Below are 23,569 nucleotides of genomic sequence, written 5' to 3' on the forward strand. Positions count from 1 at the left end.
AAGTAAAGTAGAACTTTCTTTTAGTCCATTAGTCCTTTACCCTCCAACCTAGTAACAGACGTGAAGCCTCACCCACGACCCACGTGTGGTGCAGTATGGCCTATTTGGCCCCAGAATAGGCATTGAGACCTCGTGTAAATTCATAGCTGAATTGTCATAGTTTGGCACTGTACCGTCGAGTGGGACGTATTTCTATTAAGTTAATAATAGTCTATTATGTATGGTGCATCGTTCGGTTAGAGTTCTAAAGTGAGCAGCACCCCCATCGTTTCCTCGCGTTATCTAGAGTCTTAACCAGGCTGGGCAGACCACGCGTGGTGCTTTCATCCGAGGAGTTCTGGGCGAGGACGAGTGGACCTGCACATTGGATTACCTACCCGGACGACTGCTGAGCCTATACGGCATGGAATATCTATTTGCTTTGGGTGCTTTGATTTGTGGAGCGGATAACAGCCAACGCCGGTGAGTGTTGGAATTACCCCCGAGAGGAGCCCAGGTGAGACGGCGCTCAACCCAGACCGAGGCCGCCTCGCTTCTCCTTCGTTGTGGACCTACAGCCTACAGCTACCGTCTACAAGAGGGCCCAAGTGTATTCATCTGTGGATCAAGATCCTGCGGGCACTGTGTTCTGTACCTGAATTCTCCCCAGGAATCGTTGGCCAGATGGGATGCAGCTGACGGCTCTCCAAACCCCCCCCCCCCTACTGACTTACAACCAGCAGGACCCCTTTAGTATCCCGCTATAATCCTTAAGTACCATCGCTATAGTTCCCTAAAGAACCAGGTTGTATACTTGCTTCCTGCGTAACCAGAGATTGGACATTCAGTGTTGATTTGCCTACGAATACTCATTTGCCTTACAAGTGCATTCAAATCATAAATGTAATTAAGTGAATGTTGTATATACCTTTTGCTATATTAAACCTTCGACTGTTATATTTGTGTGGACCTGATTTCATATGTGGGAAAGTGTTCATCATACTTAGATATCGTGTACTGTATGGCCAGAAGTTAAAGTACATCAAGCGGTAGTGGTTTAATGATACCATACTTATCAATACAGTCAGGGAATTGTACCCCTCAGTTACAATTGGTCCTTCGAGCCGGAGGGTAACTAGTGTAATATTAATATAGTGTTATTAATATTGAAATGGCCTATGATGAACACTCCACGAAACGGTCCTCCTAACGTAGAACGCCCGCGGCGCAGACGACAGACACCTCAGTACTTAGAGGATTACGCTGTCAGTCAACTACCTAGCCTTCTACAGACGGTAAACGCGGTAAAAGTAGAAAGTAAAATTATGTCTGACCTTAACGACCAGGTTACCCCGACCACAGAGGCCCTAGTGGGTTCTAATGTAACTGACCAAGCTCACGGTGGGGACCAGGAGGGAACAGACATGCCTTTACCCCCCGCCAATACCGAAGAAGTAGTCCCCGACCAGCTCCGGGAGGAAGACAACCCTCCAGAGGTGGAACCCTGCACGGAACAAGATGAGGAGAGCGCCGAGGAGATAGAGCTCCAGGACTCCCCAACGAGTACAGCCAGGAGAGGCTCACCTCTACAAGCGTCTTCCCCCAGCGAGGCGGAGAGGATGCTGTCACAGGCGTTCCTCGTCAGCCTGACAGCCTCTACCGAACGCGATCGACTCCAGGGTGAACGCGATCGACTTCAGGGTGAACGCGATCGACTCCAAACACAGCAACGGAGCGAAGAAGAGCACATACGCCTGGAGATGAGACGCCTTCAGACGGAAGAGAATATGGCAAGAGACCGGTCCGACACCCAGCGCGCCGCTGACGGTGCCCAAAGAGAAGCAGAGCGCGACATCGCTCTCATCCAGCGCGAAGCCGAGCGCGACAGACTACAGGGCGAGCGCGACAGACTACAAGCGCAGCTAATGGAGCAGCTGATCACCAAGGCAACACCCTCTCCCTCCGCCAGGGGTTCAAGGGCCTCGTCGAGACAACAGTCAAGGGCAGCATCCCCTGACAACCGACCAAGCGACTCTATTCACGGGTGAGCATGACGCACGACCAGCCCCGAGGAACAGCACCTGGACCAGCGGGCCATGGTACCCTGCCGGTACCAGCCCACAGAGAGGCGCAAGAGGAGACTCGCCTAGGAGGCCTCTCTCCCAACGCTCACCGATGTGCCAGCCATCCACGGCGTCATACATTGGCACACCGACGTTTCCAGACTTCACCCATGAGAATCGAGCACAGTACACGGAGCTCCGGATGTGCTTAGAGACAATGATGGTGGATGTCGTTGACGAACGCCACAAGTATGCAATATTACTGAAGCACCTGAAAGTACCCCGAGCGCACAATATAGCGCTAGCCTATGCCACCTCTACGACCCCATACACCGCGGCTCTAGCAGCGCTGGACCAGAGATATGGACGTATATGGGATTACGTAATCCAAGAGATAAGGCATATTGACCGCCTACCCCCAGCAACAGACAATCGCTCACTAGACGACCTGTCTATAAAAGTGCAGTCCCTGGTAGGGATGCTGGGAGCGCAACGAGAAAAGGGTATGCACGAGCTATACGCCAACTCTAACGTCGAGAGGATTTTAGAGAAGCTGCCGCCCGCCAGACAAGAGCGCTTTAGGCGGCAAAGAGACCACCGTGATCCTAACGGTCCCGAACCATCCCTCCTCGATTTAGCCGACTTCCTGACGAGAGAAGTCAGCAGCCTACGCTTGGATACATTCGTGCGGAGCACACCAAGCTCCAGAGAGGGACCTAGGAGAGTAAACGATGGAAGAAGATCAGTGACTGTCATGCACCAATCAGAATCAGTACCGAGCAGTAAGAACCACAGTACCCCCTCGAGAAAAGAGAAGTGGAAGATGGTGTGCCCGTACTGCGAGAAGGAACACTGGCTGTCACAATGTGACCTGTTCAAGAAGATGAATGCAGAAGAAGTGAGTCAATGGATAAAGTCCAACAGGCGCTGTTACCGATGTGCGCGCAGTCACATGGCAGCCGAGTGCCGCCTAAAGAAGAGGTGCAGTCGGTGTGACGGAGCCCACCTAGATGTCCTACACGACAGTAACAGAAGAAAGCCTGCACCTGCACCATCGAGCAGCACAAAGGCAAGTGTCATGTACATTGACCCCGCCAGCAGCAGCGGCGCCCAGGTGCTCTTAAAGGTAGTCCGTGTAACATTGAGCCACCAAGATAAAGTCATGGACACTTACGCCGTCCTTGATGACGGGTCAGAGAAGACCCTTCTCCTCGCATCCGCTGCGGCCCAGCTGGGACTGCGGGGGAGCGAGAACCAGATGACGATTCGGACAATAAGAAGAGATTTAAAGACGATAAAAGGCGAGAATGTCTCCTTCACTATCGCAGCAAGCGGGCAGCCAGAGAGACGGTATAGGATTACAAATGCTTTCACCAGCCAAGAAATAGGACTATCACAGTACACCTACCCCATCGCCAAACTGATGGATAAATATGTGCACCTGCGTCAACTACCTATCCCGCTCATAGACGGCGCCACCCCGACCCTGCTGATAGGCTCCGACCATGCAGACCTCATAGTCCCGATAGACCGGGTCCATACAGGACCCAGAGGCTGTCCTGCAGCAGTCGAGACCCGCCTAGGATGGACACTACAAGGCCCCCCTCGCTAAATCTCTCAACGAACAGCAGCCACTAGCTGCCTCCACTCCAGAGTGACAGAAGAAGATACCACTCTCCTGCAGCATGTCGAGAGGCTATGGACACTAGAGACAATGCCCTTTAAGAACGAAAAGAAAGACATTCGTTCTAAAGAAGACATTTACGCCATAAACCTCCTCGAGCAAGGGACAAAGAGAGTCACAGTCAGCGGAGTGATGAGATACGCAACTCCACTCCTGAGGCGAGAGGGAATGCCCACCTTTCATGCCACGAAAGAAGCTACGGAGCGGTATCTATTGAACACAGAGCGGCGCCTAGCCAAAGACCCCGCTCAAGAGAGTGTGTACCGCGCTGAGATTGAGAAGCTAATCACAGCGAGACACGTAATGAAGATTGACATTAAAGAGGCCGATCAGACGACCGAATCATGGTACGTGCCGCACCACAAGGTCCACCACAACGGCAAGGATCGCATTGTGTTTAACTGCAGCTACCAGATCGGATCCCAGAATCTGAATAAAGAGCTCTTGCCCGGCCCCACACTCGGCCCCTCTCTACTAGGCGTGCTACTACGCTTCCGCCAGGACAAGGTGGCTATCAGCGGGGATATCAAAGGGATGTTCCTGCAGGTGAGACTAGTGGAGGAGGATAAGCCCCTACTGCGGTTCCTATGGAGAGAGAGGATCGGAGATGAGCACCCAGCCATCTACCAATGGGAAGTCCTCCCCTTCGGAACCACATGCAGCCCGTGCTGTGCTACATTTGCACTGCAGAAACACGTCGCAGAGGACCCAGCAGCAGATGAAGAGGTCCGACACAGTGTGAAGAACAGTTTCTACGTGGACAACTGTTTACAAAGCGTTTCGACCCAAGAAGAAGCCGAGGCTCTCCTACTCAAGCTACGCGCCTCCCTGATCAAAGGTGGCTTTGATCTCAGGCAGTGGGCCAGCAGCGACCCGCAAGTATTGCGCAGCCTCTCCCCCGCGGACAAGGCAGCCAGTAGCGAGACCTGGATGGCGACCAAGAAATGACACTAGGACTAGTCTGGCGCTTCAAAACAGACTCGCTCCACTATAGACACAAACCCCTGACCACGGAGCAGGGAAGGTCGACGGCGATACCGACCACCAGACGGAGTGTGTACAGAACACTCGCCAGACAATATGACCCGTTGGGATGTATTCTACCTTACACCACCAGGGCAAAGATGATTGTACGAGCACTATGGGACAAGGACCAGGGCTGGGACGACCCAATACCCGCACACCTTGCCTCCACATGGAGAGAGTGGGAGACGGAACTCCGCTCACTCCCAGGCGTCAACATACGCCGCAGCTACTTCCCACCCACAGTGAGGCCAGAGACATGCAAGATGGATCTACACGTCTTCAGCGACGCCTCCGAAGTAGCCTATGGATCTGTGGCCTACTTGCGTGCCCAAGAGAAGGGAGGAGAGATACACACCGCTTTCATCCTGGCTCGCTCAAGAATAGCCCCACGAAAGCAACAATCTATCCCGCGTCTAGAGCTCTGCGCAGCCCTAGCAGGAGCGCATCTAGCCACGTTAATCCAACGTGAACTCACCATCCCGGTGCAAAGAACAATCTTGTGGTCAGACTCTACGACAGTACTCACATGGATCAAGTCTGATTCATGCCGATACAAGGTCTTCGTGGGAGTCAGAGTCACAGAGATTCAAGAGTTAACAGAAGCAGCGAGCTGGCGGTATGTGGACACCAAACACAACCCAGCTGACGTCATCACCCGGGGAATGTCCCTAGATGACCTCACCCGTCACAACATCTACAGTGACGGACCAGAGTTCCTCAAGCTCCCGGAAGAAGAGTGGCCTACGCCCACCCCACGGGAGGCGAGTAAAGAGGAGGCTGAAAACAAGAAACCTATGTTCTGTGGATTGAGCACAGTTGCCTCCACAGACCCCAACATGATTGCCTCACCCTACAGAGTGCGCAGCTAAAGACATTCCTGTGGCACCACCCAGAGATTCAGCCCACCACTGACATTTCAGCAGCTGACTACGAAGAAGCAGAACTTCTTCTACTACAACGAGCCCAGAGAGACTCGTTCCCCGATGAGCTAGACTGTCTACAGGGAGGAAAGCCCGTCCCATCAGACAGCAGACTGCTCCACCTGGCACCCGAGAGTGACGCCCATAATCTCATCAGAGTGGGTGGTCGTCTGCGGAGAGCCCCCGACCTACCGGATGACGTTAAGTACCCGATAGTCTTGAACAGCCGACACAAGGTCACAGAGCTGATCATAAAGAAATACGACGAGGATGTGCACCACGCAGGAGCAGAGAGAGTCTTCGCGGAGATCAGACGTCGCTATTGGATACTTCAAGGGAGAGAAGCAGTGCGACGCTTCCAGCGAACCTGTCTAGACTGCCGAAAGTGGCGCGCGCAGCCCAGCATACCCCGGATGGCTGACCTACCTCCCTGTCGCCTCCGACTCGGCGACAAGCCTTTTCACTCCACAGGCATGGACTGTTTTGGCCCGTTGTATATAAAGAAAGGAAGAGGAACCGAGAAGCGGTGGGGTATTGTATTCAAATGCATGACCACCAGAGCGATACATATCGAACTCCTTCCAACCATGAGCACAGACTCATTCCTTATGGCCTTCCGAAGATTCACATCGCGGAAAGGAAAACCGTCTACATTGTTGTCTGATCACGGGACAAACTTCAAAGGCGGAGAAAGAGAGCTGAGAGAGAGCTTCCAAGCTATGGGCCCAGAACTTAAGACCCACCTCGCTCCATCCCAGATTGACTTCCAGTTTAATCCCCCGAACGCACCCCACTTCGGTGGAACCTGGGAACGAGAAGTACGTTCTATAAAGACAGCCCTGTACGCCGTGCTTGGGGCCCAGACTGTGGCGGAAGAAGTCCTAATGACAGTCCTCACGGAGATCGAGGGAGTATTGAACTCCAAGCCCCTCGGTTACGTCTCAAGTGATGTAGCAGATGTCGACCCAGTCACCCCCAACACACTCTTGATGGTGCGGCTGGACCCCGCGCTACCCCAGACAATGTACAGGCCTGAAGAAGCGAACGGCCGAAGAATGTGGAGGTACAGTCAAGTACTGGCTGACAAGTTTTGGAATAGCTTCCTACTCCACTATCTACCGTCTCTACAGACCCGCCAGAAGTGGGTAAAAGAGAGAGACAATTTGACAGAAGGAACAGTCGTCATGATTATCGACCAGTCACTACCCAGAGCTATGTGGCCGGCTGGCCGCGTAAGCAAAGTGATCACCGGTGCCGATGGCAAGGTCCGAGCAGCTGAAGTGCTCGTCCAAGGGCGGACTTACACACGACCCGTGGCGAGGCTAATAGAACTGCCAAGACTCCCAGACACTATCGATGACGACCATGACCCCACGACTTTGTGAGTTGACTGACCCTGAGTGGTAGACAGCGCGGTTAATCTGTCTCTGCTTAGCTAATTAGGTGGGACTAATTAGGGGGCGGCTGTTGTGAAGGATCAGATTAAACCGAATATATATATTTATTTATGGATATATATTTAATAGTATTTGTATATCGTTTGATATCCCTTGTATATTCTTTGTACATATACACTGAATATCCCTTTAGTCTACTACAGCCCATAATAGTTCATTCTCTCATTGGACAAGAACCTGGCGCCAGCAGACAAGCCCCTTGAGTCAAGTTCAATAGTGCCGACGAACATGTCCCAACTAGCCCCGGTTCCGCGTAGGAATACGGCTACCGAAATACGAATGGTACTATTTGTTCACCGTGCATATAAATATGGCGCAAGTAAAGTAGAACTTTCTTTTAGTCCATTAGTCCTTTACCCTCCAACCTAGTAACAGACGTGAAGCCTCACCCACGACCCACGTGTGGTGCAGTATGGCCTATTTGGCCCCAGAATAGGCATTGAGACCTCGTGTAAATTCATAGCTGAATTGTCATAGTTTGGCACTGTACCGTCGAGTGGGACGTATTTCTATTAAGTTAATAATAGTCTATTATGTATGGTGCATCGTTCGGTTAGAGTTCTAAAGTGAGCAGCACCCCCATCGTTTCCTCGCGTTATCTAGAGTCTTAACCAGGCTGGGCAGACCACGCGTGGTGCTTTCATCCGAGGAGTTCTGGGCGAGGACGAGTGGACCTGCACATTGGATTACCTACCCGGACGACTGCTGAGCCTATACGGCATGGAATATCTATTTGCTTTGGGTGCTTTGATTTGTGGAGCGGATAACAGCCAACGCCGGTGAGTGTTGGAATTACCCCCGAGAGGAGCCCAGGTGAGACGGCGCTCAACCCAGACCGAGGCCGCCTCGCTTCTCCTTCGTTGTGGACCTACAGCCTACAGCTACCGTCTACAAGAGGGCCCAAGTGTATTCATCTGTGGATCAAGATCCTGCAGGCACTGTGTTCTGTACCTGAATTCTCCCCAGGAATCGTTGGCCAGATGGGATGCAGCTGACGGCTCTCCAAACCCCCCCCCCCCCTACTGACTTACAACCAGCAGGACCCCTTTAGTATCCCGCTATAATCCTTAAGTACCATCGCTATAATTCCCTAAAGAACCAGGTTGTATACTTGCTTCCTGCGTAACCAGAGATTGGACATTCAGTGTTGATTTGCCTACAAATACTCATTTGCCTTACAAGTGCATTCAAATCATAAATGTAATTATGTGAATGTTGTATATACCTTTTGCTATATTAAACCTTCGACTGTTATATTTGTGTGGACCTGATTTCATATGTGGGAAAGTGTTCATCATACTTAGATATCGTGTACTGTATGGCCAGAAGTTAAAGTACATCAAGCGGTAGTGGTTTAATGATACCATACTTATCAATACAGTCAGGGAATTGTACCCCTCAGTTACACGTTAGCTTGTTGCTATCAGCCGAATGGCTGTTAGCCTAATGCTACACTGTTGAACGTTTTCTGTGACTATAACATGCCTTAAACACTCTGACTACGATGTCAACTTTGACAGAGGATGTTAGTCGAACCTACCGGGAGCCCGGCCGGCGAGGACTGCGTCAACATGGAGAACCGTAGCGGCTGGGCGTGTGCACCGCAGAAATTCCCCCGTCATAGAGTACGTCACTGTGCGCGTCTCTGTTGGTAAGACTTCCGTGAGTTGTTCAGGTCCATGTGATGGATCTGTTTCAGGGAGTTGTCAGAGCTCCTCCTCACGAAGCTCCTCCTCAGGCCTTCTGTGAGTTAGGACTCTCCTTCCCTGTGAGGGAGCCTCCTCAGAGTTCAGAGCCTCCTCCTCAGATTGTCAAGGTGAGTAGAACTTCAAAAAGGAGTTCTGCTCTATTGTGTGTGTATTCGATTCAATTCGATTATTGAGTGTGTATTGGTTCAGTGCCTCCTCCTCGGAGAGCCCTAACCCAAATTTTACATAGCTCAATGTTGCAATATATTCTTTTCAATCTATACAGCTCGCGTGGGAAGTCTCTCTGGGGATTTCCGTCTCCTCCCTATGGCGAGGATGGTGGGATGTAAAAATGTAAACAATTTTTACCCTCAGCTGCGTCACGAGGGATTCATGTCAGTCTGTGTTCTTTCTTTTTTGAATAAAAAGAGGAAGGTACATGAAGCACGACGGCTTGGAGGAACAATGTTTGGTGTCTTGCTAGACTATCCATTGATGTGTTTGGGTCTCGACGCATACATAGTGCTGGCTCGGTGTGTTTCTGTTAAAGAATCACACAGGGGCTAAGTGCGCCTTGGTTGCTTGTTAAAACAGCGTTTTTATAGGGCAACTGGGATGGAGTTTTGTCTCTTCCGAGCGCCAGTTTACTAGGTTGTCTCGATGAATTCTCGTTCATATCTGGGGGATGTTAACGGAATAGATCTGAACATAGGTAGAGGGGTCTCACGCCCTTGGGGTGGGCCACTGAGCACGGTCCAAATGGGACCGTCTGGGTGGCGCCCTCTTTTCATGTTTTAGATCGACACGCATACCTACCCCCTCTTCTGGAGTGGGCATGTCGGCGTGGTTAGGACACGGGACTGGTCTGGTCACGCTGGTCCAGGTCAGTTAACCCGTTGTCCGCCGGGGATGCAGATCTGCTGTTCTGGTACCCTGAGGGACTTGTGCTTTTTTCAGGGGGAAAAATGCCGGGTCGGTTCGGGTGTCACAGGGTTAGGCGCTATGGAGACCCTTTGTTGGGTACATATTGTACTCTGCACTATCGTAATGGCTTACGGCCATGCCAACCTGTACACACCCGATCTCGTCCGATCTCGGACGCTACGCAGGTTCGGTCCTGGTTAGTACTTGGTTGGGAGACCGCCTGGGAATACCAAATGCGGTGTGCTTAGGGCTGGTTCTCCATTCTTTTCGCTCCTCTCTCACGCGTGGCGAAGAGGGGGCTGTTGGGGTGGTCTTGGACCTCCTCTGGTAACCCTGTGCTTCCCGTGCCGCCGGGCCCGGTCCGAAGTAAAGTTTCGTTGATACCGTAGGCCTGGGATAACCCTTTTTTGAAAACTGAAACACTTGTACTGCGGTATAGCCAGTGTATGCCCGCAGGTGTGTTTTGGAGTTTTTTCTTGAGGGGTTATAGGAACAACCACCGTCGGTACCAAGAGGGTGGTTGATTCCCTGGTGTGTTGGAGCAGTGTCAACTCCCGGGTTACCCAGTTGAGTGTGCCCCTGCACGTTCATGACGTCTGCCAATCATGTCAGCCTTCTCTGCCTCGACCCCTCTGGGTGGTTTTTTTTTAATGGAGGCTTTGTCATGCAACAACGCCAGCATACGCCCCTTCTGCCGGGGGGGCTGTTTTCAGCTGACTCCTTTGGCGCCTGTCTCGTCCGCAGTGCTCCAGGCTCAGGTTACAGCCTGTTGCCTGGTTTCCCCGGTGCGCTGCCTGCTTCCATTGGTTAACCTTTTTTGTGTGCTTACGGCCATGCTGACTGCCTGTTCTGCAGGGTCAGTGTGACAGGCGGTGTGCTATTGGGGGGAAAGGGCCAGCTCTTGGAGGGGCCTTATCCGAATACGCTGGCGATGTGGGAGGCGGTGTCACTAAGTGACCACCTGGTGGGGTCTTGATGCCTGGCGTCATTGACCTCTCCGGGCCCCCGTTTTCCAGGGGATCCAGTCCCTTCAGTGGGTCTGGGTCTTCCTTCGCGCTCCGCTGCTACGGCCTTGCCACAGGGTTGGGTTTGCTCTTGACCCCTGATTTCTGGGGGCAGTAACGAGGTTGTTCCTTCCGTTCGTTCCCGGGTGGCATGCGGGTTGTGCGTGTGTGTAGTCGTGGGGTCAAGCCACGGTCTGCTCACCCTGTGCGTTGAGTTGCTTGAGTGCCTCTTCGCACGGTCGGATCCGTCGCCCTCCCGTGAACCTCCAATAGGGGGGGTATCCTCCATTAGGGAGGGTCGGGGGGGCTCGGTCCTCCCCGGTCTGATGGTTGTGGGGGGCCTCAGTGGGGTACATTCGTCGGGCTATGGCTCCGCTCAGCCCCTGTTATGCAGACAGGTGCTGAGCAAGCCATAACACTACAGAACGAAGGGTTATGTATATAACCCAGTTCTGTGAGTTATGGTGCGCTCAGCACCTGGACGCCGCTGCGGCCCTTGATTTTTCATTGTGGTGAAATTTGTTGGGAAGGAGATGAGTGTGTGGCCCCATCCCTGCTTATGTAGGTAAGCGGATGGGGGTGTGGCCAGATGAATGCTGGCATGTAAACAGGGACCGAAACTAAAGCCCGCCGCCCGCCAGGGGCGGTCTGTTTTTACGTTTGGCGCATGACACTTAGAGGGCTGCCCGCCGTGTGGCGTGTAGACGTGTAGTTCATAACGATACTCTTGTGCGAGTACAGATTATAGCCGCTCGTCTTTTTTTTCTCCGCCGCGAGATCGTTAAAAAACTACAAGTCCCACATTGCACTCAAGTCAACGGTCCAATCACAGTAGAGTGACGTGACTGGTTTCATGAGAAAAAAAAGCAAATGACCAATCGGAAGCTCCCATTTGGCTTGTTTACTTCCGTCTGCTCTAGTCTATATCGGACCTCCACGAGCTAACGTTACTGTTTAAACAATGACCCAGTCAACTATTCACTTTTAGTTTAATACATGACGAGGCATTGTCTAACGGTATCTAGCTGGCTAGCTACTGATAGCTGCTGATATCAACAAATGCTCCAGCAATAGTCTACTCGAGTGCATAATACCTCCGTTCCCTCGTTAGCTAGCTTAGCTAGCTCACGTTAGATGATCCATCTGTCCCAGTAAACTAAATTGTCTTAACGTTATCTACCGGGCTAGCAGTAGCTACAGATAGCTCCTGATATCAATGTCTTATAACATTGATTGAATGCGTATTCTAGCTGAGGGCATGTTGAATGTGATTTGACAAAAGAACGGTAACGTTATAAATAGGGTCCAGCTGCATCGCCGGAGAATCCTTGCATGCTGAATGTAGGGTCTAGCTGAATATAGGGTCTAGCTGCAGGGCCGGAGAATCCATGCTGGAGCTGGAGGCTACTCAAGTATACACACAGACAGTGGAGCTGTTTGCAGATAGCAAGCATTTTGACTTATTGTGTGGCGGCGATGTCTCGCAGATAATACAACTACAAGTATGATTATATAATATATATTTTATTTACATTTTTTTTTTATATAAAATATATATATATATTTTTAATCAAAAAAAATTTGGCAGGTAAGAAATATGCTTGGCGGGTAGACTCTTCCCATCTACCCGCAACTGGCCGGTGAGTCAAAAAGTAAATTTCGCTCCCTGCATGTAAAGGTACATGGTGGAATTTTTTATTCAGTGTATATACGCTGAAGCGAGATATATGCAGACAGGTGCTGAGCGCACCATAACTCACAGAACTGGGTTATATACATAACCCTTCGTTAGTGTTTGAGGAATCTATATTTATTACTGGACCGTGCAGCTTCCAGTAGAGCCTTCTGACCAAGAGCATATTTATAAAAAGCTGAACATGTGAGAGAGAAATTAGTTTTGACTTGTATTTCTCTCTTCACGAGCTCTACACTGCATCTATTCCTCTGGTCCGTCCACGCGCCGGTCATGAGGGAGAACAACCTCTCTACGAACGCATTCGTGACCGGGACGCGCACAGGTCAGTGAAGCTGACGTTTCTCAGTTTAGACACATGACAAAAAGAGCCTTCAGATAATTCTCATCAGAGAAATCGAACCACTTCTCGAGGTAGACGATGGCAGACCTGTAGAACGATGTGAAGTCTGCTCTTGTCTTTGTCGCTCTCGCATCTGGGAAGTGGCGGAGAAGGACGCGTCTAAGAAGGAATCCGTGAGCCTTTGCATGGAGTTTCCCACGCAGGGTAGAGAGGATGGGGTAGACCTCGCATACAGTCACGTCATCCCCCAATAACCAATAACCAATAGCCAATAACAGCTTGCATATATAGTACCTGGCGCAAGCTGTTTATTGCAGCGCAACTTGAGCGACCGGAAATAAACAGCTCAGGCAAATATAATGTGCTTGTGCTGGTTAGACTATAGGCTATGTTACATAACGTTACATAATGTAGTACTTGCGGTGCGTGCATTAGTGCATGTTTTGGGGATTAATGAGAGGACAAAAACAATAATTATTAATAATAATAATAATAATAATAATAATAATAATAATAATAATAATAATAATAATAATAATAATAATAATAATAATAATAATAATAATAATAATAATAATAATAATAATTGTTTATTGAATTGCGGGACAATGTTCTTCTCTTGCGGCATGCGGGACAGAGGGCTGAAATGCGGGACTGTCCTGAACAAATCGGGACGTTTGGCCACCCTACCTCCTGGTGTACCGGAGGGGACACGTGATGCAAAGCTTGGTCCTCACTGCAGCCGACCAGTGGGAGGCATAGTCTAGCAACGTTCGAGACAGGGGAGGGGAGAATTGAAGGGAGAATTGGCGAGGCGAAATTGGGACGGGAGAAAAATAGAAAAAATAAGGAGAAAAAGTGGATAAAAAAAATGTAAATGCAATATTGCTCCACTTCTACAAGGTCCATAAATGTTCTTGGTATCTAGGGACATCTATGGGAATGTATTCCCAGTGTCAGTAATATTGTGTGTGTTACTATGCTTGAGTAAATTGTAATGAACCAAAGGAGAATATAAATAATAGTGTGAATTTCTTTTTAATAACACCATGCTAACATTGACCAGACGTGTAAAATTGCCACTGAGCTCATGCAGCACCTTCTTGAGATCAAGTGTACAAAACATCTAAGCAAATTAATAAAGGGCAGATGATTTATAGGGCTTTTTGCAGATACAGTACTGAATTTTGCCATCCGGACACATGTAATTTGGCCTATAAATGACCTTATTATGGTCAAGTCATACATCTATGGATCTGGCCAAATATCCTCTTTCCAATCTGGATTTAGTACCACCAGGTGCCCGTAACAGGGCAGCAAATACTGTGAATCTACTGTAAATAGTAAAATTTTTATAATGTAAATAGCTCTGTCATTTTTCATCAGATTGAGAAGAGTTTTTTTCCCTAGATGTTCACAGAAAGGTAAATAAACAAACTCTGTTCTATCTTATGGCAATAATGTTCAGGTTTGTTCGACCCGTGAGATATAATCACAAAAATAACGTCAGAACTTTTTGCAAAGAATATTTTTAGCAGCTTTCACAGAGGCTGGTGTGAGCTGGGTAGTGTAGTTTTATGAAATTTCTATGTACATTGAAAGCCCTGGGTCTCCTCTGTCTTAGTACTACTGTACAATGCTTTCATGACGCAATATTTCCTCACGTCTAATTCATCCGGTTTCCGCGGGGATGCGCCGAGATATTTACGAACACATATTTCGCTAATAACACTTAAAATCATTGGTAAACAAACGTAGTACTGAAAATATACTTTGACTGCTGTTTTGATAGGGTTATGGTCTTTACTCTTGGCTATATTTGAAGAAGAAAAAACGCAACATTAATTAACCCTCCAGTCACCCTTGTCGCAATTCTCGTCAAATAGCCTTTTTTCACGTGTTTGTGGATAGGGTTGGCTATATTTGATGTATATGCCAGGAAAGTAACTCAGTATCACATCTTTGAGTCACATTACAATAATCCATGTTTTTTTTTTTTTCAAAAATCACTATTAAGCGTGTGGAATAAAAGTGTCACACCTTCCACCCTAGTCGCAGAAATGAACAGGTTGACTCCCATGTTAAACACATTTTTTGAATACACAGCCTGTACAGTTTAAAATTAGAATGATTCATAAGTAACATGATAAAAGGATGGATGAGGTCTCCAAGAGTTTGTGAATTTTTTTTATAGGTTAGGGTCCCTAATAAAAACAATTGTTAAAATCCTAAAAAATTATAAATATTCGATATGTATGGTGAGGACTGAAGTTAATAATGATATTCAAGCCTTATATATAATAATATATATATATATATATATATATATATATATATATATATATATATATATATATATATATATATATATATATATATATTGTAGTGCCGAGAGATGGGAGACGGAGACGGTAGCTCGAGGTAGAGCGAACAGCATTTATTGGGTACACAAATACAACATGCTACTGCTACGTTGCGTGCAGTCCACTCGTGTGTGGTGGCAGGAAGTGCCACCTCCTATAATGTTCGGGCGGAACTCTTGTTCCTAACAATAGTTCCGTGGGTGAATTATGTACAATTAACAATCACTACACAAGCCCCCCCAGAATTCAACCATGGTCAAAATCTCCACGGCGGGGAGAGACAACGACCCGGCCGCGGCGTGAGCGTACAACCCGGGGCGCGGTGCAAGCGATTGCGCCCTCCACGGCGCCCGGGGGCATGAACCGGCCACGGTGAGTGCGGAAAACCAGGGGCGGGGAGGTAGGGGCGGCGCAAGCGCCCGTGTCCTCCCCGACACCCGGGGGCACAGACGTCGACGAGGCCAACGGCGGCTCCGTCGTTGGCGGGTCCCGGGGTAGCGGCGGACGGCCTCGGCGGGGGGAGAGGGCCAGCTCTAAGGGCTGGGAAATGTCTACGTGGGCGGGTTCAACCCTGTGGTGGTTGTACCCCACCTCAAAGGCGAGCCTTCGCCAGTCCTCAGGGGCCTGTGGGCTAGGGTGTCCGGTGGATAGGTCATTCAGCAGCGTCGGACCCGAGTGACCAATCGCGACGTCCTCCAGGCGTAGACTGGAATCTGCAGTCCCGAGGGCCTGGATGTCGTGGTCGGAGGCCTGTTCCGAGCCCCTGTCGACGTAGTCGAGGTCCGGCTGTGCAGCTCCGATGACGACGTTGGGCTTCTCGGCGACGTGTCCCGCGGCGCCCTCGGAATCGTACGTGAGCTCTTGTCGTGCCGACCATGGCTCCGCTACCTTTGACTCAGACGTCGTGAGGGGTTCGTGGTCGGTGAAAGCTGTAAGAAGGCCGCCGTATGTCGCCTCCTCGCGGACACATGCCAACGAAGCCCGTGTCTGTGCATTTATTAGGCGGCCATGTCTAATGTCCACGAGGAGACCGTGTGCACCCAGGAAATCTGCCCCAAGTAGTGGGAACGAAATGTCGGCCGTGATGCAGTCCCACGTGAACCGCTGGCCCCCAAAACACAGTTCCACGGTCCTTGTACCGTAGGTGCGGATAGGGGTATCGTTGGCGGTCGTCAGGCGTGGACCTCTATCATCGCCGGCGGTGTCCTCTTTTGTAGCTGGCAGGACGCTCCTCTGAGCTCCGGTGTCGCAGAGGAATTTGCAACCGGAGAGTGTGTCTCTAATGAAAAGCAGCCGGTTCGACATACCTGCGCTCACCGCTGCTACTGGGCGCAGGTGTCTGCGTTTATGCGTTATGCCGAAAGTGCAAGGGGAACGGCATCTTGTCGCCCTCGCGCCGAAACGTGCGTGGTAATAACACAGGCCTGCGGCAGCGCTGCTCCTGATCTTCCTCGCCCCTCCCCCCTGCGGCGTGTAACCGCATGTCGAGGCTATTAGCCCTGGGGCAAAGTGTCGAGTGGCCAGGTAGAAGCGGTCAGCCTCTTCTGCTAAAGCACGGGGATCAGCAGTCGCTGTATTGGCAAGTGCCGTCTGCACGTGTGGCGGCATGTGCCTGAGAAACAGCTCGATAAACAGGAAATCAGGCCGTTCTGCACCCAGCAGGTTTAACATCATCTCCATGTGCTCCGAAGGCTTGCTGTCCCCCAAGCCTCGTATAGCCAGCAAGCGTCGGGCCCGCTCCGACTGTGACAACTCGAATATTCTGAGTAGGTGCGTCTTAAACGCCTCATATTTATTCCGTGCAGGCGGAGCTGTTATGAAGCCTACCGTCCTCGCCGCTGTAGTGCTCCCGAGGCTCGAGACGACGTGGTAATACCGCGCGGCGTCGTCGTCAACCCCTCGTAGGGCGAACTGCGCCTCTGTTTGCGCGAACCACGCCGCCGCAGAATGCTCCCAAAACTCCGGCAATCGAATAATAACGGCATCGTTTGCCATGTTCGGTTCGGTCCCTGATACTTCAGCGAGACCAATGTCGGGGTCACCAGTGTAGTGCCGAGAGATGGGAGACGGAGACGGTAGCTCGAGGTAGAGCGAACAGCATTTATTGGGTACACAAATACAACATGCTACTGCTACGTTGCGTGCAGTCCACTCGTGTGTGGTGGCAGGAAGTGCCACCTCCTATAATGTTCGGGCGGAACTCTTGTTCCTAACAATAGTTCCGTGGGTGAATTATGTACAATTAACAATCACTACAATATATATATTATCAAGCCTTGTAAAAATGTGTCATTCCTGTTATCCTTCTTGGGAAAGAAATTTGGCCTACATGTTTTTAGCATTATATCAGAATAGTGACATGTTTAACTATTAAGAATACATATTGGTCAAGTTCAGGGACTCATAAAATAATAGTTAGGGGCAGATCTATTATAGACCTGTTATAGACCTAACAGGGCGAGATACAACAGGGTGGAAAATCTTGAGCCAAGTTAGCCATAGATCTTTGAATGCTCAACATTTAGCTAGCTAAACTTCTACAGATACATAATAAATAATATAATAATGCAGGACTTAGGAAGTCTTTATTTGGCATGTAAACGACACACACATGTGATGGGCGGCACACACATGCAATTTGCTTGTGTCGCCTAATGCGATTGAGTCTCTGCACTTGTCCCATCCCGTCATCCTTCCCCCCATGGGCAGCCGGGAGCAGATAGGGCGTCGACGTGAGCCGCGCCCCGGGGACCAATCCAAGTGCACCTGCCCGTCTTCGTCAAGGACGCCACAGCGTTAGCAATCTGTTGTTGTGCATGTTTTTCCATTGGGTTTATCTTATCGGGGGGGGGGGGGGGACCCTTGCGAGCACGGGGAGAACATGCAAACTCCACACAGAAAGGCCTGGGAGATACCTGGCATCATGGAACCCTGGACCTTCTTGCTGTGAGGCGACAGTGTTAACCACTACACCACCGTGTACTACATATAACTTTCATGTCAGATATGTTTTTACATATTTTTGATCGGACAAACATTCTCCATAACAGGGTGAGTGTGACAAGCAAGATCACTTTTTAAAAAACTAAAGAAAAGTTAGGAGCAACAGTTGAATTGTTGTCACAAATCCACTCAATGGATTTGTAGTATTTTTTTGGAAGGTGAACACCCACTAACAGTGTGGAAGATGACATCAGGGACACAAGAAAATGTAAAAAAAATTATTTATATGTATGGTTAGATGTGGTTTAGCCTAGTCAATAACATAATGAAATAATGTTTTTATTATTTCAGAGGTTTATATTCTTGTAGAAGTTGATTACTTTGCACTGAGGACATGATCAAATGTAATGCGTATGTCAATAAAATGTGTGTAAAATCCAAGATTTTTAATGTCTATTTTTTATTTTATTTATCCTTTTTTATTTATCCTTTATTTATCTCTGTGTAAGTGATAAGGAAGACCTACATATAATCTAAGCCCCTTGTTATAAATAATGTGACTCATTTTAAAGAAAATGTGAGTAAGTAAATCACAGGAACAGAAAAGTCACTGTATAACTTTTTGGATCATCATGAAATCCCACTGCACACTTGATCTCGCTTCGCGGCACACCGGTATGCTTGCCACGGCACGCCAGGTCGAGAACCCACCGGTATGGATCCACCGCAGCCTTCCATCCTATAGCCCGTTTAGTTCACTCCATTAATATATGCAGAAAGCGATCTGTCCTTGCTGAGAGCAAAATGTGATAAGCGGAGGCAAACACAGCTGAGAGACAAAGAGCAAACAAACCCAGCACTCAGTCTAAAAAGCCAAGGGGCTCCTTGCTTCTTCTTCAGAACCCACACCATAAATGAACAATTATTCTGACTTAGAAGAAAAAAAAGAAGAAAAAAAAGTGATTATATTTATTCATGGCTTGTTGAGTCAGCTTCATCTGCAGTGATTAATTTGAGTCAATAATCTAATCTTTAATTATAATGAATGGCTTTAATACCTATGTCAAATAATAATGCTGGTCCACAACAAATAAATAAAAGCTAAATAAAGGGAAAGCAAATTTCCCTGCTCGGTGATTGTGTATTATTGTGCTAAATTAGATCAGCCACCCGATCCACCCACCCCCTCGCCATTTGAGGTTTTCCTCTGTTATTCACCTCCTCACAACAGGTTTATGAACTGTGAATCTCTATGGTTCTTATTAAGCAAAATCACCTCTCAAGCACTAAATTGTAAGTGCGCATATCATTTTAATGACATTATGACCAAAACATGGAGCTCTATTCTTTTTTTTCTCTTTTTCTTTTCCTATCTATGTCCTATCTATGAAACAATTTAAATGGTGACCTCTGATCATATTCATAATTTGGTCAAATCGTGTATATATATATATATATATATATTAGTGTTTTTGTGAGAGACCGACAATAATGCTAAATGAAATCTTTTTACAAATAGCTAAATGACAAAAGAATTACCTTTTATTATATTTTCATCATGCTGTTTGAGCACCATTCAGCCATTACCTTAAAACAAAACATCTGGAGGTAACAGAATGATCAATCTCAAACACAGCATGTCGCAATAAGCCAATCCCGAAGTCTGCCCCACGAGAGCGAGAATAATCACTTGTGTATCAGGAGAGAGAACGGCACTGTTCATGTGTGTGTATATATACTGTATATATATATGTATACGTGCGTGCGTGTGTGCGTGCGTGTGTGCGTGTGTGCGTGCGCGTGCGCGTGTGTGTGTGTGTGTGTGTGTGTGTGTGTATACATGCGTATGAGTGCACAGTATGCGCACACGTGATTAATAGGCCATCGCCTGTAATGATAATGGCTCGCCTTTCATATTCAGGCTCACACAATACTTGGTGCTCCTTTCCATGGTCCCTGGGAGAAATGCACATTATAAAAGCATGTGCGTGGCTTTCATTTTTGTCCTCTATAGCGCTGGGATTTAACAGCTGTTAGTGCTCTCTGCACTTTCCTTCCCCGGCCCCCTTCTCAGAGCTCTCAGCCCCGTCTCCGTCTACCATCCCAGTTCTGTTGCCCTCGGTGGGGCTGGGGGGGCTTGGAGTAAATGCTTTGTCATGCATGGTGGCAGCAAGACGCCCGTAACATCTCTAACTGACAGCACCCCCCCCCCCCCACACACCCAAAAGGCAGATCAGAGAGGGAACGCCGAGCTTAAAGGACGTTTCACAGGGTCGTGATCTGCGATAGTAGTTGGGGGATGACGACAAGGGGCAATAACTGCAATAACTGCCACGGGACAGACACAACTCCGTCAGAATCAGCCCTTAATTAATGTACTTAGGGGAGGACGGACTGTCAATGTGTGAGAGGACATTCTCGTCAAATGAAGTGCGTTTTATGAAAGCGGTTTCTGAACTTTTATAGTCATATCGTTAGGCCAGAGTGCATTTCAGCCTCCTTTGACCAACTTCTTGAATTCCCTTGGAAGCGTCCAAAAAAAAGTATTCCTCTCCTTCCTTTCCCTGGATTAAAGCAATAATACAACTTTTTCACGTCGAAGGTAATTGTACATCTGCAAGTGGGTGACTCCTTTGAAGACAAAAGAAATATGGCAAAGAAAGAGAAATGTGTCAATACGTTGTTACAGAAGCCACGGGAGGGGCAGCGAAATGTCATTACTTGTTTTTTTTTGTCTGTAATGTGGCACATCAAAGGTAATGCCATGCGATCACCGTGATGAGAAGGAATCCTTAGGTCTCACGAAGGTGAGCATATCAATGTTCAACATAGCCCATTGAGACTTGACACCCGCGATTCATCATCACTAAAGCAATTGCGTATTATTTCTCCTGCAGAGATGGGGAAATCCATCTCCCATAAGAATGGAGGCTTTAATAAATAGTGTACAGACCACGGACACAAACTCTGTCTCTCTCTCTCTCTCTCTCTCTCTCTCTCTCTCTCTCTCTCTCTCTCTCTCTCTCTCTCTCTCTCTCTCTCCCCTCTCTCTCTATCTATCTCTCTCCCTCTTTCTCTCCCTCTCTCTCTCTCCCTCTCTCTCTCTCCCTCTCTCTCTCTCCCTTATGGAAATTGTTTCATTCCTTTTAGTCAATCTGGCTAATGCAAAAATCTGTATGTCTGTCTCTAAATATTTTATCTTAACAGCAGCGAGATTGAAATACAACGTTGGTGGAACATTACTCCTTTCCCCCTGAAAGGTACAAGAGCTCCGAGAGAGAGGCGGTCATTCTGCAATGCCAGAGAGAGAAAAAGATTGGCAGAGATGGAGATGGGAGAGAGAGAGGGAGAGAGAGAGGGAGAGAGAGAGAGGGGAAAGAGAGAGATGGGGAGAGGGAGAGAGAGAGAGAGAGATAGAGAGAGAGAGAGAGAGAGAGAGAGAGAGAGAGAGAGAGAGAGAGAGAGAGAGAGAGAGAGAGAGAGAGAGAGAGAGAGAGAGAAGAGAGTCTGCTATTTTAGAAGGCGATTTTATTGCCATGCTCTCTCTCTCTCCCTCTCTGCTATTGGCATCGGAGGCTGCATTAAACAACAGTTTGTGAAAAAGTACACAACCACATTCAACGGCATTCTGTTTTCCTTTAGGAGCTGCCTTTGTGCCATTAGATTCTGGTGCACAAAAACAAAAATTGTTGCTGCTCAGAACTTGACAAAAGATACAACACAGTGACCTACTGTAGTCAAAATGTATCCTGGAGCTGCAGAGCCCGTAGAGATGAATACGACTACAGAGATAATTAAAATGTCAATTCCTTTAACGGAGCCGTCTCTTCTCTACGGATACTTTGGTAAGAACACAATGTGTCCCACAAAAAAGTTCTACAAATACTCTTCTGGTGAGTTTTTTTTGCTTTTTGATGATGCTTTTTGAGCATTTAGAGAAGAAATTTTTTGATCATGCTGTTTGAACATTTAGATAGAAAACGTTTTGATCATGCTGTGATCATGAGCATTTAGGGAACATTATTAAGTGGATGAATAATGTTAAATCAGTGCTCTACTATAAGTGCCGTGCTGCTTAGCAAAAAACTTTCAAGAAACGTTCTCACTCACCACAGAGAAGTCCTGGAATGAGCAGTTCTGTCCACTGAAGTTGCAGCTCTTGAGCATCTCGTCCAGCTGGTGTCCCGTCCGGTTGAAGATGTCCTGCATGTCGGGAGCAGGATACTCCAAATCAGTGGGCTTGTGCCCATCCTTGTTTTTGGGCGGTAGACCGGTCAAGTTAGCCAGGTGGTAGATGTCGGCGTCGGTGAGCGCGGAGAAGCGAAAGCGGTTGATGTTGCAGATGGTCACGGCGGGGAAGACCATCTCAGGGCTCGCCTCCTCGCTCAGAGCCGTGACGTGAGGGTGCTCCAGGTAAGAGATGGCACATTTAGCGGCTTGGTAGAGAAAGAGTGCCAGGGAAGCCAAGAAGGCTAGAGCCCAGAGGGTCTGCCGGATGCCCAGGCGACCGGAGACAAAGATGTGGTTAATCCCGTGGAGAGAGCAGGAGTTTGCAAATCCGGCCAAGTCCTTGACCGGAGGTGTGCAGGTCTCCTCAATCAGGCTCTCCTTGTCCCCATCCGGCTTGCCTTTCTGCTTCTCATCCTCCTCTGCAAATTTGATTTTGCAAACAAATTCGATCGGCATGTGGGCAGCCAGGTCTGCGTTTGGGTTTTTTGTTATTGGTGGCAGCTTTCAGCCCGCTCTCACTTCCTTCCTTCCTTCCTTGGCTTTTGTCCACAGAACGGGATACAACTCCAGAAAGAAGATGAAAAAAAAGGACAGGAGAGTTAGTTGCTGCTGCTGGTGCTGCTAGTGCCGCTCTCTGCTGTGACTGCTGCCCCTGCTGCTGCTGCTGCTGCTCGTAGTGACTGAAGCGCTGCTGCTGCTGTTGCTGCTGTTGCTCCGGCTGCTTGTCTCAGTACCTGATCAGCTTTGCACAGTCTTGCTTATCAGCAGTAATACGGCTGTCAAAAAAGAAACACCCTTGCTCTCTCCGCCTCAGACCCACAGATGAAAATGCAGCATTTTGAGCCGTGCTAAAATATGCAGGGAGGGGGGGGGGGGGGGGGTACTTAATAATTCATGAGGAGGCAACATTGTGATTAATTCCTCTTCACTGGCGAGAGCCACAACTTCCACAACCCGGTCGTCCCCGCGCTTCCCACAGACGGGCTCTGCTTAATCCACTTGTTCGCCACACTGTCCCCCACTCCGTGACCGTAATAAAAGTTGGTGTCAAAGGTTGTTCTGCCAAACATCCGGTGCTTGATGTGAATCGTGGGTGGGTGGGGGGGGGGAGGTCACCGCTTTTTAATGCCACCCCACAGTCAGGTCTCGGGAGAATGCCTAATTGGAACAATAATGAGAGGGTGAGAGAGGTGGAAATGAGCACAAGGCAACTCCGAGCAATCAATCTCCTCTTTGGAACAAAAAGAGTGAG

At 48.7% G+C, this 23,569-nt stretch overlaps 1 protein-coding gene across 1 annotated transcript in view; it reads right to left on the reverse strand.

Moving 5' to 3' along the window:
• Positions 1-22,791, reverse strand: part of asic4a (acid-sensing (proton-gated) ion channel family member 4a) — a gene marked incomplete at its 3' end in the record, with an annotated part of 434,161 nt that extends 411,370 nt beyond the window's left edge. The window contains exon 1 of the mRNA XM_084313966.1: positions 22,198-22,791. Coding sequence (XP_084170092.1) covers positions 22,198-22,773 — 576 coding nt within the window. The 5' untranslated portion in view covers positions 22,774-22,791. The remainder of the gene's footprint in view (positions 1-22,197) is intronic.
• Between the last annotated feature and the right edge of the window lie 778 nt (positions 22,792-23,569).

Source organism: Notolepis coatsorum, assembly GCF_963971535.1.
Source record: "Notolepis coatsorum genome assembly, chromosome: 5".
Classification (NCBI taxonomy): Eukaryota; Metazoa; Chordata; class Actinopteri; order Aulopiformes; family Paralepididae; genus Notolepis; species Notolepis coatsorum.